The 17670-nt window shown below is 42.7% G+C and overlaps 1 protein-coding gene across 1 annotated transcript in view; it reads left to right on the top strand.

The window, feature by feature from the left end:
* The window catches only part of EXOC5 (exocyst complex component 5), a 25079-nt gene extending 7409 nt beyond the window's left edge, over positions 1-17670 (top strand). Inside the window, exons 5-18 of the mRNA XM_075843342.1 lie at positions 1974-2038; positions 2436-2464; positions 2558-2667; positions 4253-4297; positions 4396-4536; positions 6726-6808; positions 8439-8648; positions 8782-8929; positions 10054-10162; positions 11384-11504; positions 11596-11682; positions 11906-12014; positions 13348-13563; positions 15635-17670. Coding sequence (XP_075699457.1) covers positions 1974-2038; positions 2436-2464; positions 2558-2667; positions 4253-4297; positions 4396-4536; positions 6726-6808; positions 8439-8648; positions 8782-8929; positions 10054-10162; positions 11384-11504; positions 11596-11682; positions 11906-12014; positions 13348-13563; positions 15635-15823 — 1662 coding nt within the window. The 3' untranslated portion in view covers positions 15824-17670. The remainder of the gene's footprint in view (positions 1-1973; positions 2039-2435; positions 2465-2557; positions 2668-4252; positions 4298-4395; positions 4537-6725; positions 6809-8438; positions 8649-8781; positions 8930-10053; positions 10163-11383; positions 11505-11595; positions 11683-11905; positions 12015-13347; positions 13564-15634) is intronic.

Here is a 17670-nt window from a genome sequence, read left to right as displayed (position 1 = left end):
CTCTTACACGGCCGTGAAAACGAGCGCCGATCAGCGAGGCAGCTCTTTGATCGGCGCTATGATTGGTTATGTATGGGGACGAGGAATCGGTACTATGACCACTCGTCCCAATACATTTCTATCATGTCGGCATCACATCTCCCCGTTTGCTACGATAATATTTCTTGCTGCATAAACGATACAATCACCCGATGAACGAGGATTTGCTTGTTCGCTGGCTGATCGTTGCCCTGCTTACACAAGGCATTGATCGGGAACGAGCGTTCATATGAATGCTTGGTGGCCCGATTATTGGCCCATGTAAAAGGGCCCTGAGAGAAGCTGGACCTGTGGCATTTAGCAGGGAGCTGTGGGTCTGGCTCATCTAACCCCCGAGGATGAGATGTTATCGCAAGGGGAAGCAGCGTCTGGCCATATATTTCCCCTCCTAATGAATGGCTGATCATGTAAAGCATGGACGGGCAGGAGCCTCTTTTACAGAGCAGCTCTCTAGTTCTGGGCCATAGCGGGAAGTCCCGACCGGCAGACCTTCCTAATGACATCCATGTACCCTAATAAGGCCTATGGACAGGAGTTGTACTGAAGGAAAGATAATAATTTCAAGGGTCATATCTGTGTCTTTTTCCTATGTTCACACATTGGAGTGTAGTGTAGTGTGGTGGAGATGGCGGTTAAAGGGAACCTGTCAGCAGTTTTGAGGCCCCAAGTGATGTAGGGGAGGGCATCTTAAACATAGCATTTGATTCCCCTGTGGTGGCGATCGCAAGTGCCACTCTCTGCTCCAAGTGACGGCTCTAGTGGCCAATCAGGGGTCCACAAGTGCCATCACTCAGAGCAGAGGGACAGGACTGGCAGCATGCCCTGCAGAAGCACTTACACATCAAGTTCTGCCTTAGTGGCACTTACAATTGGCGCGCCAGGGGAATTAAACATACCTTTTGTCTTGGTCATGCAAGTTGCATGACTGAGACAAAAGGTATGTTTAAAGTGTCCTCCCCCTCAACTTTATTGCTCTGTCAACAGTCTTGAGGCCTCAAAACTGCAGACCGGTTCCCTTTAACCATATACAAATCAATCTTTTTTTATTCCACAAAGCCACAACCAAAAGCAGATCTAACTTATTCCTGACAAGGTGACTCTGCTATCCTAGTACTCTTCTATCGCTCCAGTGCTGATGTGACGGACTGGCACGATGCCCAGAGTTTTCCACTTTTTAGTTCAAGTGGAACTAAATGTTTTAAAAACTTTTGACATGTCCTAGTGACATGTCAGAAATATTGATCCGTGGAGGTCACTGAGACCTCCACCGATCGCTAAAACGAAGCGGCCGTGCTCGAATGAGCACTGAGCCTCTTTGTTTCTGATTGGCTTTCCTCGAAGCGGTGTAAGGGCTCAATAGAAAGTGTATGAGTCCGTACACCGCTCGCTCGACTTTCCAAGTTAAGCCGATCAGAAATGAAGCGTTTCCGCAATCTCCCGAGTATTTCTGCAGCTTCGTTTTAGCGATCGGTGGGGTCTCAGTGCTATGACCCCCACCAATCAAAACTTCTAACATGTCACTGTGACATGTCAAAACTTTTTTAAACGTTTCGTTACCCTTTCAGCAGGTGAAATATGCAACGTTTCTACCAGGATTTAATGATTTGATAGGAGGGTTCCCACCTCTAAGACCTCCACCTATTGGGAGAAGAGGGGACCGTGACCCTCGGTTGAGCTGTAGGAGCCGACCAGCTGCAAAGTGGTGAAGTGAGTGCTAGGAATTACGGAAACAGCCAAGCGGCCGTCACTAGCCAGCTTCTACTGCTAAACTGTGGTCCTGGGACCCTATGGATATTCCATAAATGTCTCATTAAAATACCCCTTAGTGAAATGGGTAAAATGATCTCAAGATGTAAATGACAATAGAAAGTTATGTCTGTTAACACTGGAATGGTAGCCACTCCTCTCAGGCTATCTTTATATATTTTTTACAGATAAAGGAGGCTGCTGATATCATTCAGAAATTGCATTTAATTGCTCAAGAACTACCATTTGATAGGTAAGTCTTTTGTGACGCCCGTGTATACGAGTGTAGTTTGTAGGCCCCGTTTTTTTTTTGTTTTTTTTTTCAATGATGCCAAAATCCATAGTTCAACTTTTCTCTTTAAGAGATGCAAGCAGTTTTCTCAGGAACTTAAAAATCAGAAGACGCATTCACTTAATGTAATACACCATCTATCGTAAAACCTGAACGTGCTAGCGCCACACTTGTCCACTGGTTGTGTGTGGTATTGCAGATCAGTCTCACTCACATAGAGTTGAGCTGCAATACCAGACAAGACCTGCGGGCTGGAATAAAGCAGCCATGTTTTTCTAATCTTGGACAACCCCTTTAAGATCAGCCTGAACTCGATTTTGAAGATTTCCTTTGTCACGTTCTTTACTTTTGTTTCCAGATTTGCGGAGGTGAAATCTAAAATAGCCAGTGAGTATCCGTTCCTGAAGTCTATACTTTTGTACTATTATTTCTCTGACTTGCGGTCTGCATGGTTTGACCACGGTTTCTGACTTGTTGCAGGTAAATACCATGATCTAGAACACCAGTTAATTCAGGAGTTTACAGGAGCGCAGAGAAGAGGAGAGATATCTCGTATGAGAGAAGTGGCTGCGGTTTTGCTTCATTTCAAGGTATTTGAGGCCTTGCAATCCATCGGTTATCCGTGTGCGGCACAGGCTGCCCTTTATAGATGACCTAGGCAAGGCATGAAGTTGTACCTCCTATCGATTTGCAGTGAGTTCTCAAATACACAGAAGGGTCAGTTTCAACCCCCTGTCCCCCAGTATGTTTTTGGGGTGTGGATAGAAACCAGAGCACCCGGAGAAAACCCACACAAACATGCAAAGGTCATACAAACTCCATGCAGGTGTTGTCCCTTGTCAGATCTGAACTCTGAACCCTAGTGCTTCAATAAAACACAGACCGTCACATAGGCACCTGCTTGGCCTACCAGAAGTCCGTTTTTACTTGACGTGACGTAGTCCGTATTTGCAATTTTCCGTAGACACAGATTTTTCTGGATCAGCAGAGGAAAAATGTTTTTAAGTAATTTACTATAAGACTAAAGAATAACCTTCCATGCTGGTTCATTGTCTGCACAGAGCTAGCACTGGTGATTTGCCTTCTAAGTGGTTCCAGAGATATGGCCCGCTATATGCTAATTTGCTGTTAGCCAACAGGGCATGACTACTCTTAAGCTGCCTTGCGCTGGTTGGTCAGCATCAGAGGCAGGGAAACTAGCTCCACCCCCTTGGCTAACTACAGCAAATTAGCATATAGGAAGCCAACGCAACAGTGGGCCATATCTCTGGAATGGGAAAGAGAAAAGGGGAAAAACCAGCACTGGAATCAGCGAGACCGGTCAGTAAACCAGTTCAACTTATATGACCTACCGTGTTTCCCCGATAGTAAGACACCCCCGATTGTAAGACGTATCGGGGGTTTCAGGGGGGTCGGCTAATATAAGCCGTACCCCGAAAGTAAGACATATGTCTTACTTTCGGGGAAACACGGGGGTATTGCCGCCTCCTGCCCACTTCCGCGCCGCCCCCCTCTCCATACGTCTCCATCAGCGGCAGGAGCACGGCTGTTATACACAGCCTGGCTCCTGCTGCAACTGCCGGAATCGAAGCGCGCGCCGATTCCGGCAGTTTAACCCATTAAATGCCGCTGTCAATAGTGACAGCGGCATTTAATGTGTTTGACAGAGGGGGGAGCTCCCTCTGTCACCCGATCGGCGCCCCCGCAAACAAATCGCGGGTCGCCGTCGGGTTTCCATGACAGCCGGGGGTCTAACAAAGACCCCCAGGTCTGTCTTCAGCATCTGCCTGTTAGGCGATGCCGGAGGCATGACCTAATAGGTTGCCTGTCAGTTTTACACTGACAGGCAATAATGCTTCGGTATACTAAGTATACCAAAGCATTATATATGCGATCGGCACATCGCATAGTGAAGTCCCCTGGTGGGACTAAAAAAAAAAATGTAAAACAGTTAAATAAAGTTTGTGAAAAAAAAATAAAAAATAATTCGACAATTTTTTTCCAATATAAGACATACCCCGAAAGTAAGACATAGTGGGGCTTTTGGGGATAAAAAGAAAGTAAGACACTGTCTTACTTTCGGGGAAACACGGTAGTGACAGGTTCTCCTTAAGTTGCTTTTTGCTATTACCTAGATTGGCATTTGCCTTATATTTCTGATTTTTCTCTCCGTAGGGGTATTCCCATTGTGTGGATGTGTACATAAATCAGTGCCAGGAGGTAATGTCAACAGTCTAACCTCATACAACGTGTACTTGTACTGTCAGAAATGATCACAGCGATGTCTATAATGGTTTGTGTTATCCTTTATATTGTAGGGAGCCTACTTGAAAAATGACATATTTGAGGACTCGGCTCTGTTGTGCCAACGTGTCAACAAGGAAGTCGGGGACATTTTTAGCAATCCAGAAATTATTTTGGCAAAACTTATACAAAACATTTTTGAAATCAAAATCCAGGTATGTCATACCATTTTAATACGAATGTGCGCGCATTGCTTGGAGACCACCGTTGTTTTGGCTGACCTTAGATTAGATAGGCCCCTATGGCCTTCATTAACACGCACATTCTGATCAGTCAATGCCGCATGTTTTTTCAATATAAGTGGCTGTGCGCCCATCTTGCGCTGCTTATCTGTGTGGAAATTTTTTTATTGAACAGGTAAAAATTGATGGTGGCCATAGACGGAAAGAAAAGGAGCAACCAGCAGATTTCCCTAATACTGAGTGTCAATGAGATTTGATAACACTTAGAACATCTGGCAACTGCAAAAACACCAACTTACCGCTGCATGAAGTGTAAATAGAGCCTTCAAGGGAAAGGATCAGCAGAAAATTACTTAAATTATTTAACCTGTTCCCGACTGCCCACTGTCTTTTGACGGCCGGCGGTGCAAGTCCAGAGTCTACAGTGAGCGCTCAAGCTCTAAGCAGGAGCTGCAACTAACATCGCCTGTACTTAGAGCAGCCGGCTGAATACAGCTGGGATTGGAGGAAACTCCAACTGTGGCATGATCGGAGACTGGGGGAGCCCTCTGCAGTTAGCCATGGGGACCTAGAAAGGACCCCAGGGCTTGTCCGTTCAGTATGCCTGCCGTTAAAGTACTCTATCTGCTGCCCTAACAGCATCCTGTGTGCTAGTGACACACCGTGTAATATATTCGTATACAGGAGTATACTAATACATAAGTAAAAAAATAATAATAAAGTTGTTAAAAGGTTATCCCTTTTAGAGATTTTTTTTTTTTTTTTTTTTTTAAAAGCAAGAAAAAATATTAAATGTCCACCAAAAATTATTATTTTGTATAAAATTTATTTTATTGCCCATACATTACATAAAAACTACACATATTGGGTATCTACACGACCGTAATCACTGAAGACTTTATTTAACAGGTTATTTAGTGTGAATGGTATAAAAATAAACTAAACAAAAAACCAATTCCAAAAATCGCTTTTTCCTTTATTCACGCTGAAAAAAAAAAATGACACTAATTTATTTGTATTTACAGACTGCGCAGAAAAAAATACAATTTCTCCGACATAATACAAGGCCTCATATCGCCACTTCAATGAAAAATAAAAAAAGTTATGGCTGCTGAAAGGCAGAGAGGCAAAAACGGAGTTGGTCGTTAAGAGGTTACCTAGTTACATATGTAACTATGTATGTAACCTCTTAACGACCAACTACATTTTTTCAACACTATACACACAAATAAGGCTCTTTTGCCCTGTCGTTTCCTGGTTTCTATCACTTTCTGGAGCATGTGATATAGAAATATACTAGAGATTTTGGACGGTCAAAAAGGCCCATTTAGACCAATCTTTACCTGAATGTCGGCGCCTCGTTAAAGATGCCGACTGAATGCCGATATCTGTGAAAAACGTAATCTGTGGTGTTGGATTTTTTTAGAAAGTTGTTGGGTGCAGTCCTGTAAAGTCGTTTGACTCACGACAGATCTACGTCCCGTCAATAGAAGCCCCGACCAGGGCACAGACCGTGGCAGAGATTGATCAAGGAATTCTCATTTTATCTTATGGAGTTGTCATTCAAAACAATAACCTTCATAGGCCAACCATAAATGACAATTTGGCCATATAAAATCACGAATGTATGGCAAACGTAAGACGTTTTTCTGTCAATTATCTTCCACTTATTGCAGCTGCCATAAAGCGCACTCTCCCTGCTGTACTGTCTAGTATGGACCCCTCCCCCCAGGAATAAAAAATAAACTGCTACAACATTGCAAGCAATACAATACATTATTTGTCTTCTACAGAATGAATGAAACTAAAATGTGAATGTACAGTTTCTACAACCATGTGTCATAGAGCATATTGAATGGGGGGGGTGGGGCGTTTTTTTGGTGGGTTTTTTGTTTGTTTTTTTGCCTACGGTCCCTAATTTATTGATTACCGGTTTCATCCGTTTCTCGTAGTTGACGTGTTTCTAGCAGTTGAGTTTATTCCCCAGCAGCCGGATACCACATGAGATTAGGACTGGCTTATTTACATTGAGATGAAAAGAAAAGCGAAGCATTCATAATTTTGTTTACATGCGCTGCGACTAATTGTACAGGACACACATAATCTGCTCTTTCTCGCAGTCGGCTAAGATTCTGCCTTTCTGTCCCCAAATTTAACTCTAGAATTTTGTAAAAGAGCATTTGGAAGAATGCAGAAAATCGGATGCAGAACAATATCTGAAGAATCTCTATGATCTGTACACAAGGTGAAATTGATTTATTTGGCAAATTTATTTTAAGCAATGTTGAGATTTGGGGTGGGGGTTTTTTTTTCTCAAGGTAAAAGCTGCAGGCAAAAAACGTTGGAATGCTTGTCCTGGAAATTATAATTACTTTGAACTGTTTGTTGTGCTCATTTGTGTATTTTTTTTTTTATCTTTTTTTTTTTTTCTTTTGAGATTTGTGACTTGCATAGAAAATAGACAATGGGCTCCAGTATTAACCCTTACACGTACAAATGGAAAATATTCACATACCATATTCCCTGTGACGCAGAAACTTCAAAAGGGTTGTTGTACATTTTACCCTGTAGTATTGTGTGCCGGCCATTCAAATGAATTAACTATGTAATACATGGACTGATCGAGTCCGCCATGGCACCAGCCACTCTTACTTAGGGACTCTCCGCTCTGGCTCCTAGACTGAGGTCCCCTCTGCGACGCCCTTATGCCCTAATAGGGTATATATGGAAAGCCGTTGTTTTAAACAACCTCTTTTTTTAAATGTACACCCCGTTTAGTAAAAAAAAAAATGTACAATGCGGGACTTGGCAATATGATTTTTTTTTTTCCTTCCCGTATACATATTTTACAAATTCTGCTGTGTCTCAAAGATATTGCAGCACAGACCTTTAGGCTGGGTACACACTTGGGGGTAATTTATTAAGACTGGCGTTTCATACCCAATCTAAATAGAAAAATTGGAGTAAATGCGACACTTTTATACAGAGGCAATGGGTAACGGGAAAAGAAAACGAAAGGGGGGAAGGGAAAAAGAAAAAAACAGGCGCTCCTCTAAGGTAAATAACGTAAGGATATGTGCAAATGCAAGAGACGAGTGTACAGATTACGACGTCTATTCTGACTCACCTTTTTGCGTTGTGCAAGATCATCGGCACAACACAATTTTTGTGCGTATTGGATTATATACCCGGGAGATACAGTCTGCAAGCCTTCGGGGTTGGCATCGGATCTCGGTAAAAACCAAGCTTTGTCCAATGATAGCAAAGGAGCTCTTGTAGTGTCGAGATAGCCTTTTGTCAATTTTAAAATAATGTTCCTTTCTACGTATTTGAGTTGCCAGCACTGACCAAAGCTATTTCGACACTACAAGGAGCACAGGAGCGCCTTCACAAGGAGCATGTATTTTTTTTTCTTGCTTTGAATATCATTTTACACAGAGGTCGAAAGTCTCTCAATAAATATTTTGCATCTTTTGGCTGGGCCATGCACCCTCTGTCCCTGTCCCCGTCCCAACCCTCGACACCAAACCCCCCCCCCTCCCCCCGTCGGCAAAAAATAAGAAAAACTTATACTCACCTCAGCTCTCCTCTTCTCCCCTCTTGGGCTCCTCATCACTCCAACTCCGCTCATACAAGGTCCTGATGCGGAGCAGCAATGGTCTAATGGGGGGGGGGGGGCTGATCTCCTGGAACACATATAGAAGATTTCATATATATATATATCTCCGTATTAATTGCAATATGAGACAAAGTAGGATTAAATGAAAGGAAGAGATGAAGTTTGCATTTTTCATTAGAAGCGAATTACTGGAAAAGTTATCATTGATATCTAGAATTTTGTTTCATGTTTTTTTTTCTTCCCCATTTATACACAGAACTACTGGTCTTTCCAGTAAACTTATGGAGTTTAATCTGGGGACAGATAAGCAGACTTTCTTGTCCAAGTTGATCAAATCAATTTTCATCTCGTACCTGGAGAACTATATCGATGTAGAAATTGGTTACTTAAAAAGCCGGAGTTCAATGATCTTGCAGCGATATTACGATTCCAAGAACCATCAGAAGAGACCCATTGGAAGTGGAGGGTGAGTGTATCTACCGGAGACCATATCACACATCACTCCTTGTAAACCATAATGTCCTCGACGGCATCTGAGTAGCGGAAGTTTTAGATGTAACAAACAGTCTTCTGGATAACCCTTGTGTTTTCAATGACAGGATTCAAGACCTCAAGGAAAGGATTAGACAGCGCACTAATTTGTCTCTGGGCCCAAGCATAGAAACCCATGGTGAGACATTTTTGGCACAAGAAGTGGTGGTGAACCTCTTACAAGAAACCAAGCATGCCTTCGAAAGATGTCATAAGGTACGTTCCCCAATTTCTACACTTTTACTGTCACAAAAACTCAGAGGACCGTGGCAGGTGGCGAGTTTGACTGGGGTGGTAGACCTAAACTGTTACGCAGGTGACCTAAGGCGAGCTCAGGGAGGACAGAAATATCCTGCGGAGCAGAAGGGAAAAAGCTTGGCTCAAGGGATGACTTTCATTCCCTTCTGTATGTGATTCCTTTGGCAAGTTTTTTATTATTTTACACCAGTCGTGTGATCATTAGAAAGGCAAATTGTGGTACCGTTTTTCAGGCAGAATCTCCGCTGCAGAAAACAGCTGGTTAAAAAAAAAAAAATTTAAGCCCATACTTGCCTATTATCATGGCGACGTGTCCCTTTGACGTCCTGCAACTTGGGAGGACGTTTCATCCCATGTGACCGCTGCAGCAGTCACATGGGATGAAACGCCTTCCCTGAAGGCCGTGCTGGACGCAGAAGCAAAAGAGATCTGGTAAGTATAATTGTTTTTTTTTTTTTTTTGTTGCAGGTCTTACATCCCCCATTGAATTCAATGGGGAAAGCCCTCAACAGAAAAGCAGCGATTCAGAAGAAAAAAAATTGACATGCTCCGGATTAAAAAAACTGCACCGCAGGTCAATTTATAAACCGTTTTTCAGCTGATTTTTTCCGCAGCGTATGAATGAGGTTTGTTCGAATCTCATCCACACCTGCTATTGTATTACGCTGTGGATTTTCCGCAATTAAATAAGTTGTGAAAAATCTGCAGTGTTTACGCTACGTGTGGACGTACCTAATAGAGCAGAACTCTTATTAACCTTGTAACTACTATGATGTTGTTTAACCTCCTGGTATAGGATAAAAAGGGGTTATCACATCTGGACAGCCCCATTCCATATGTCCTATTAGCGGGGGATGTCTAGGAGCCAGATCGTAGAACCGCCCCTGCACTGGCTGACTGGCGCAAGCATGTATTACAATGTGGCCCCTGCCGTAGCCGCTGATGGTGCTGCTGGTTGCAATATAATGCGCTTCTCTATATAGTAATGTACAGTCTTAACACATCTGCTACTTCTCCCAGCATATATAGTAACTGCGATATATTAATCACCACTTACTACTTTTTTTTTTAAATTTTTTCAGCTAACTGATCCATCAGATCTCCCAAAAAATGCATTTAGAATATTTTCAATACTTGTTGATTATTTATGCATTGAACACATTGATTATGCCTTGGAAATAGGATTAGCAGGTAAGGTTTTTTAAAAAAAAAAATAAATATTATAGAATACTTGAACATATCCAAGTCCTAGTTCGCACTATTGTTTTTTTTCTGTTAAATTTAGTACAGTTAGTAGTCTGTCAGTTCTTTTTTTTTTTTTTTTTTTAATAATTTAATCTTTTCTTTTCCCTTTATAAAATTAAAATACCACATACAATTTCTACAAAGAAAAATCTATATACCGTATACCCCCTCCCCACCCCATGGATCATGTAAAAGAGAGAAGGGAAGAAATAAATGGATTTAAAAAAAAGATACTATAATATCTTTAGCCTTCTAGTTCACATTACACTTGCTACTCTCCCCCTCCTGTTAGTACACACTGCTGCAGTCCGAGTGCTGAGGCTGCTGTAATCACACAACTTTAACAGGTTCCCTCAACAGACACACAAACCGTTTGCTGTTCCCTTTTTGGGGTAAGATATTCTCTCTCTCGGTCTCTCTGCTCCTGCAGACAAACAGCAGGGAGAAAGTAAAGGGCTAAGTAAGGCCCCATGCACATGACCCATATTTTTCATCCGTAATTACGAACCTATTCATTTCTATGGGCTACGCACACCTTTCCATACTTTTACGGATGGATGTAGGAATGATAGAACATGTCCTTTTTTTGTCCGTAATTACAGCACGGACTCCCCATAGAAGTCTATGGGCGTTTCCGTAATTACGGACGGCTATGGATGTGTAGCCGTCCGTAAACTACAGAAGCATTTCTATGCGACGCCAGGGTGTTACCCCAGATTCCTCCCTGTTTTTTGTTTTTTTTGCGGATCTCTAAATACGGATGCATTGCGGATTGTATTTACGGACACCGTTCCATATAGGCGGATGATTTACGAATGACTATAAAGGACTATGGATCCGTATTTACGGATGGATGAAAAATACGGTCTTGGGCATAGGGCCTAAGTCTACTTCTCCTCTCCCATTATGAAATGAATGGAGTGAACAGCGTACAAGTGAATGAAGCTACAAGCAGCCGTAGAGCACTTATATTTTTATTCTGGATGAGAAACGTTACACACGGAGGTGCGTATCCCTGTACGTGGATGACTGGAAGCACGCTGTAATAACCTCATGAGCTGCTGTATGCGATCATTTCACCAAGAAACACATTCGCTGGCTCTCTCGAGTATTTGCACAGCATTTTGTTCTGTTTTTAGCTATTCAGTAATATTTCTGCATTTCCAGCAATCCCTTCTCCTGACTCTCGGAACGCCAACCTATATTTCCTGGATGTCGTGCATCAAGCCAACACTATTTTTCATTTGTTTGATAAGCAATTCAATGATCATCTCATGCCTTTAATAAGGTAAGTTTGTTTTTGTAAAGTGTGACGTTATTCTTGAAGTTGAATGGCCACCGTCTTTGATTTTTTTTTTATTTTTTTTTTTCTTGCGTAGCTCTTCTCCGAAACTGACTGAATGTCTGCAGAAAAAGAAAGAGATCATCGAACAAATGGAAGTGAAGCTGGACACCGGAATCGACAGGTTAGCCGATAGCATTTCTGTGCAGATTACTAGGTGGTTACCCATGGCAGATCATCTCATGCATTGTAAGCTCCAGCCAGCATTGCATGCTGGGACTTGATCTGTAGCACCGCAATACTGCCACAGGTTAACGTTGTCGTAATTATGAGATCTAATAATTTAAACATTGGGCTGCGGTTTATTTTGGGACATTTTATTAATACGTTTTTTGTACCATTTGCAGGACGCTAAATTGTATGGTTGGTCAGATGAAGCAGATATTGGCAGCTGAGCAGAAAAAAACGGATTTCAAACCAGAGGATGAGAATAATGTATTAATTCAATACACAAGTGTAAGTATTTTTAGAATGCGGCTCAGTATTTCCTGTATCCTGGCTGGTTTTGTTTAAAGGGAAGGTGTCATGAAAATCTTTTTTTGTTATATGTTATTGCTTTTAGTATGTCATTAAAATAAATTGTATTTATTTGTGTTGTACTTTTTTCTTTTTTCTTTCTTTTTCTTCTCTATGGGGGCTGCCATTTTTTTTTTTCATCTCTGTATGTGTCGATTAACGACACATACAGAGATGGAATACGGCACATACAGCCCCATAGTGAATGCAAACGGGAGCCGTTCCATTCACTATAGTGTACGCCGTCTGTGTGGTAACGGCGCATGCGCCACTCCCACACAGTCCAAAAGGAAGGTCTTCTGCAGACCGACATCCGGCGCCATTTTCATGTGGACCGGAAGCCGCGGCCGGACAGCAAGATGACTACTTCCGGTCGCGGCTTCCGTCCACATGTTCAGAAGCAAGGACTAGGAGCAGCGGTAGCGAAAGCGGCAGGAGCAGGTAAGTTATGTTTGTGTATGTGATGTGTGTGTATGTTCGTGTTATACTGTCTGATCACCACTGTATCTAATCCTCCTACACTGTGCGTTTGCTCAAAAAATGGCGGCACACAGTGTAGGAGGTTTGAACATTCAACCCCCTCCTTTCTCCTGGCATTAGCCAGGATAAAGGAGGGGGGATTGTTTGAGCACACTAGAGCGGGTGTGTCTTCTCAAATTTTGCAGCATAAAGCAATGAGGTTGCTTTACCACATTGCCAATGCTGCAATTTTGGGAATTACTCCCTCTAGTGACCAGCACATGGAAATGTTATAAATTAGAATCTAATTTATAATATTTCCTGACTTGTGAAAACATTAAAAAAATTAGAACAATGTGTAATCATTTATATACTAACGGTTTAACAAAAAAAATATATATATATTTTTCTAGCGACACATTCCCTTTAAGATCTAAATAATCTCAAATTCCGATATCAAAGGTGTTGCCCAGGATAAGAAAAGCAAATGATCTTTTTTTTGCAGAAACAGTGCCACTCTTGTTCATGGGCTGGGCATGGGACTGAATCTAATTCCCATTCAAGTGAATGCTGCAATACCAGACACAAACGATGGTCGAGAGTGGCACTGTTTCAGGAATTTTTCTAATCCTAGACATTCCCTTCATCCAAATAGTAAGCTGTTCAGATCACAAGTTGGACACACGTACCACTCTCCAAAATACACCCTGGCCCTAGGTGCTTGTGCACATAGAACCTTTGCTCAACGACAAGAAGATATTGTAACATTTGTGAACTATTAATTATACGTTTGCCTTTTGTTCCCTATATATAGGCTTGTGCCAAAGTTTGCCTTTACATTCGAAAGCAAGTGGAGAAAATCCGTAATTCAATGGATGGAAAGAATGTGGACACAGTACTGATGGAGCTTGGGGTGCGCTTTCATCGCCTCATATATGAGCATCTGCAGCAGTTTTCCTACAGCTCAATGGGAGGCATGCTGGCTATCTGCGATGTTGCGGAGTATAGGAAATGTGCCAAGGAGTTCAAAGTATGTAGTACGCTATAAATATTATACCTCGGCTGAGCATTAGTACAGCCTGACTACTGACTACTTTTATGATGTTGAATGTCCAGAACATTAAATAATAACTGTTGGCCAAACGCCCCTTTGGCCGAGAGCAATTTCTACCGACTTCCACTTGACCAAGTGTTGATTATTTCAATAGGGAGCGTCTTAAATCCTGTGGGTGCCAATAATCGGGCATGTTGAAATCCAATACACCGGATACCTCCTTCCCCCCACATGTCAGGAGGCCCCCCCATACACATACGATTGTCGGCCGATATCGTCAGGTTCTGCTGACTTTTTTCTTTTGTGTGTATTGCCAGCTTTACAGGCAGGGAGCTACATGACATCACTGTGACAGATGAGCCCATCAGGAATTTTGCTGCAAGAACCGCTTGAAAACCTGCCTTTTACTCACGTGTCCCCTCTTCTCCCATGTGACCTTTGCATTGTGTTTTTGGGGTGCTATACAATACAATGTCTATGAGCTGCAAAAGGAATGAAAGTCGCCCTCCAAAAACGACAGCAGTCCATGAGTTGTTCTCCTTTGTCAAGTTGTTAAAAATACCATTAAGTCGCTTTTTAGTACTTGCGGATCCTTGGAGCTCTCGGTAACTATCATTATCGCCCCCATTACACCTCCCACAGAGGTTGGCACGAACTATCCCAGCTCGGTTTATATAAATATAAAGAGGGTCCAATTTAAAGCAGAAAGCATATTTATTTCATAGACATGATGGTTCTACAGCAGAGAGAAATTCCTTTAGTCCGGAATCAGATAATCCAGAAAGTCTCTGATAATCCATCACTTGTTTTTAGCATAGAGCCACAATAATAAGATTTCATTATCTTGCAATCGCAGATATTATTAATGGCAGATTAACCTGTTCCTGACCGACCGCTGTCTATTGACGGCGGGTGGAGAAGGTCCGGAATCTATAGTGACGTCTTTGGCTTATGAGCGCTCCAATGAGCGCTCATTCTCTAAGCAGGAGCTGTAGCTAAGCGCTCCTGTACTTCATGATGACTGCGGAATACCGTTGGGATCGGAGAACACTCTGACCCCAGCTGTATAACCCTTTGATTGCCACAGGTCCGCCATCTTTGTACATATATTAAGCCCTGCCTCCGGTAGGGCTTAATATTTGCTTGTCAGAATCACGATATACTGCAATACATTAGTATGGCAGTATATTGTGTAAGCGATCCAATGACCCTTCCATTCGACCCCACAAGTAATTTGTTTCCAGTTTCCTAGTACATTAGATGGTACAATAAATGGTGTCACGAAAAACTACAACTCGTCCTGCAAAAATCAACTACGGAAATTTATAGACGGAAAAATAAAAAAGTTATGGCTTTTGGAAGGCGCGGGGAGGAGAAAACAAAATTAAAATCTGAGAAATTGCTGCAGAGGGAAGGGGTTAAGTGTTTTCAGGCCAAGCCGTTAAGGGGTTAAATGAATTTTGCAGGACTATTGGTGGAATGTGTGAGGTCTTCATGGTCTGTTGTACTGTGCTTCTCCTCGAGGTTTCCTCCACTCGACCCTTGCAGTTTTATTCTATAGAGTTCAGTCTGTATATTCCCTGTGGTATTGCTGTACTATAAGGCTGGATTCACACAAGCATTTTCGGTCCGTAAAGGACGGAACGTATTTCGGCCGCAAGTCCAGGACCGAACACTGCAGGGAGCCGGGCTCCTAGCATCATAGTTATGTACGACGCTAGGAGTCCCTGCCTCACTGCGGGACAACTGTCCCGTACTGTAATCATGTTTTCAGTACGGGACAGTAGTTCCACGGAGAGGCAGGGACTCCTAGCGTCGTACATAACTATGATGCTAGGAGCCCGGCTCCCTGCCGTGTGTTCGGTCCGGGACTTTCGGCCGAAATACGTTCCGTCCTTTACGGACCGAACATGCTCGTGTGAATCCAGCCTTATAATGATCTGCCAGTGCCGGGAGCTTCACTTTGAACATTGCTAGAAGACATTTGTGGTGATCACTTGGGTCGTTTCTTATGCGGATCATTCATTATTGTTTTGTTTCGTTGCAGATTCCTCTTGTGCTGCAGCTTTTTGATACTCTGCACTCCCTCTGCAACCTTCTGGTGGTGGCCCCAGATAACTTAAAGCAGGTTTGTTCTGGAGAGCAGCTCGCCAGCCTGGACAAGAATATGCTCCACTCCTTTGTGCAGCTAAGAGCTGACTACAGGTCATCCCGCCTGGCCCGACACTTTAACTGAACAAAGACGTCATGGCAAGAGAATAGCACAGGATCCACTCCTTCATACATAGAAGTTTCTTTAGTACTTTCAGCACCGTGACTGGCTTTAGAACAATAGTGTGGCCATGTTTGATTTGCTGCTCTTTCTGCCTCGATCAACCGGAGCAAACAACTTTGCCGTTTACTTCACAGGAAGTTGCAGATGTTTATCCTCTATGTGTTCTTTATGGCAAGGCCAACACTCCACTTTCATGTTTATACCTTCAGAAAGAATTGTCATTACAATGGAACTTTTTAAAGTTCATTTTTACAGGGACCGTAGTCATAAGAACATAGTGAAAAGTTCAGTTCCTTATGTGCTGTTACATGACTAGTGACTTTGAAGTGTTATCCTGCTTTATTGGGTGTGAGTCTTATTCCTAGCTGGGCCTGGGATGGCAACCTACCGGTGTACTGTCCTAATAGGGGTATTTCGGCAAGAAGGATTTATAACCTAGCCACTTGATAGGTGATAAATCCTAGATTGGTGGGAGTCGACTGCTGGGACCCCCACCGATCGCCAGAATTGGGGACCCGCAGCTAGGAGTTTGAATGGAGCGCTGTGCCCGGACCCCCACTGATCTAGCATCTATCGCCTATCCAGTGGATAAGTGATAAATCTTCCTTACCGGAATAGCTCTTTACAGGGGGTTGTCTGCTATTAACAGCCCTTCTCCTTATGCTCTAGAATGATGTGTTAAAATAGGGGTATCCTCTCACTTGGGACCCCCTTTTTAGCTAAAGCCAAGATCTATGTCCATTACAGGTTTTGGCATTGGAGGACTGCTGAGTGCTCACTCGTGTGGGTTCTGCAAGAAAAACCAGCATTTATATTTCGTCTCAACCCCTGAAATTTTCTGATTCTGTGGGGCTCCCAGCAATGACTCTGGAAGTCATTTGCTAGACTGGGAGGGCCTGGAATATCCACAGGGGTTCACAAAGCTGAACAAATAATACACCTGCTTAAAGGGGGGCTCTGGTTTGTAAAACCTATAAGGACATTTTGAGTTCATACATGGGAGTCCCTCATTTAGGACTTAATCGTATAAAAAGCACCTCTGTCAGGAGAACCCACCATATCCGTGCATTACACAGACAGCCCATTGATTTTTAATAGGCGCCATGTAATGCCTAATTTTCTCTCTGGAGGCGCTGCAGTGAAAATGAACACTGTAAGGTTCCCCGCAGATTACACATTGGTGGGCAAAGCAGCAGTCTACCCTGTGATCAGCCTATTTTGGGGGGACCCTTCTAACAACAGTTCTAAAGCTGACAACCCTGGTATTATCACTTTGTTGACTTGCACTCATGCATTTTAGTTTTATGTGGATTTCTTGCCTCCAGCAATTCATAACTTTTCCCTATATTTGGGATTGATTTCCTTCCACCTTAGTTCAGGTCCAATGTATCCAGTAACCGAAGATGCATTAACTAGAATATGTAATAGTCAGTGTTCTGTTGTGCACATTTGTCATGCAGGTGTATTGTGAAACCTTTGTCATTCTATTCTGGGAATATTGTATTACACCACATTCCCCTCACAATGCCTCGTCCCCATCCATAGAAACAGCAATGTACTGGATACTAATCGTCCTACAGTCAGTATAGAGCTTATGGCCACATCCTATATGAGAGCAGCATTAAGAATTGCTGTAATTACTGTCGCCATACCATGAGACTTGTCATTATTATGTCCTCTGTCCGTCTGTATTCCGTGGCATTAGGGGACTCCATCATCAATTAATAGGTTCACTGTGGGGAAAATCCCTTAAATGGATTGTGTTTTCTTGCTCTTTGCTAGGTATTAAAGCTTAAAGTATGTGTCCA

The sequence above is a fragment of the Rhinoderma darwinii genome, chromosome 12 (assembly GCF_050947455.1).
Source record: "Rhinoderma darwinii isolate aRhiDar2 chromosome 12, aRhiDar2.hap1, whole genome shotgun sequence".
Taxonomy (NCBI): Eukaryota; Metazoa; Chordata; class Amphibia; order Anura; family Rhinodermatidae; genus Rhinoderma; species Rhinoderma darwinii.
The sequence above is the reverse complement of the archived record's forward strand: the minus strand, read 5'-3'. Positions and strand labels throughout refer to the sequence as shown.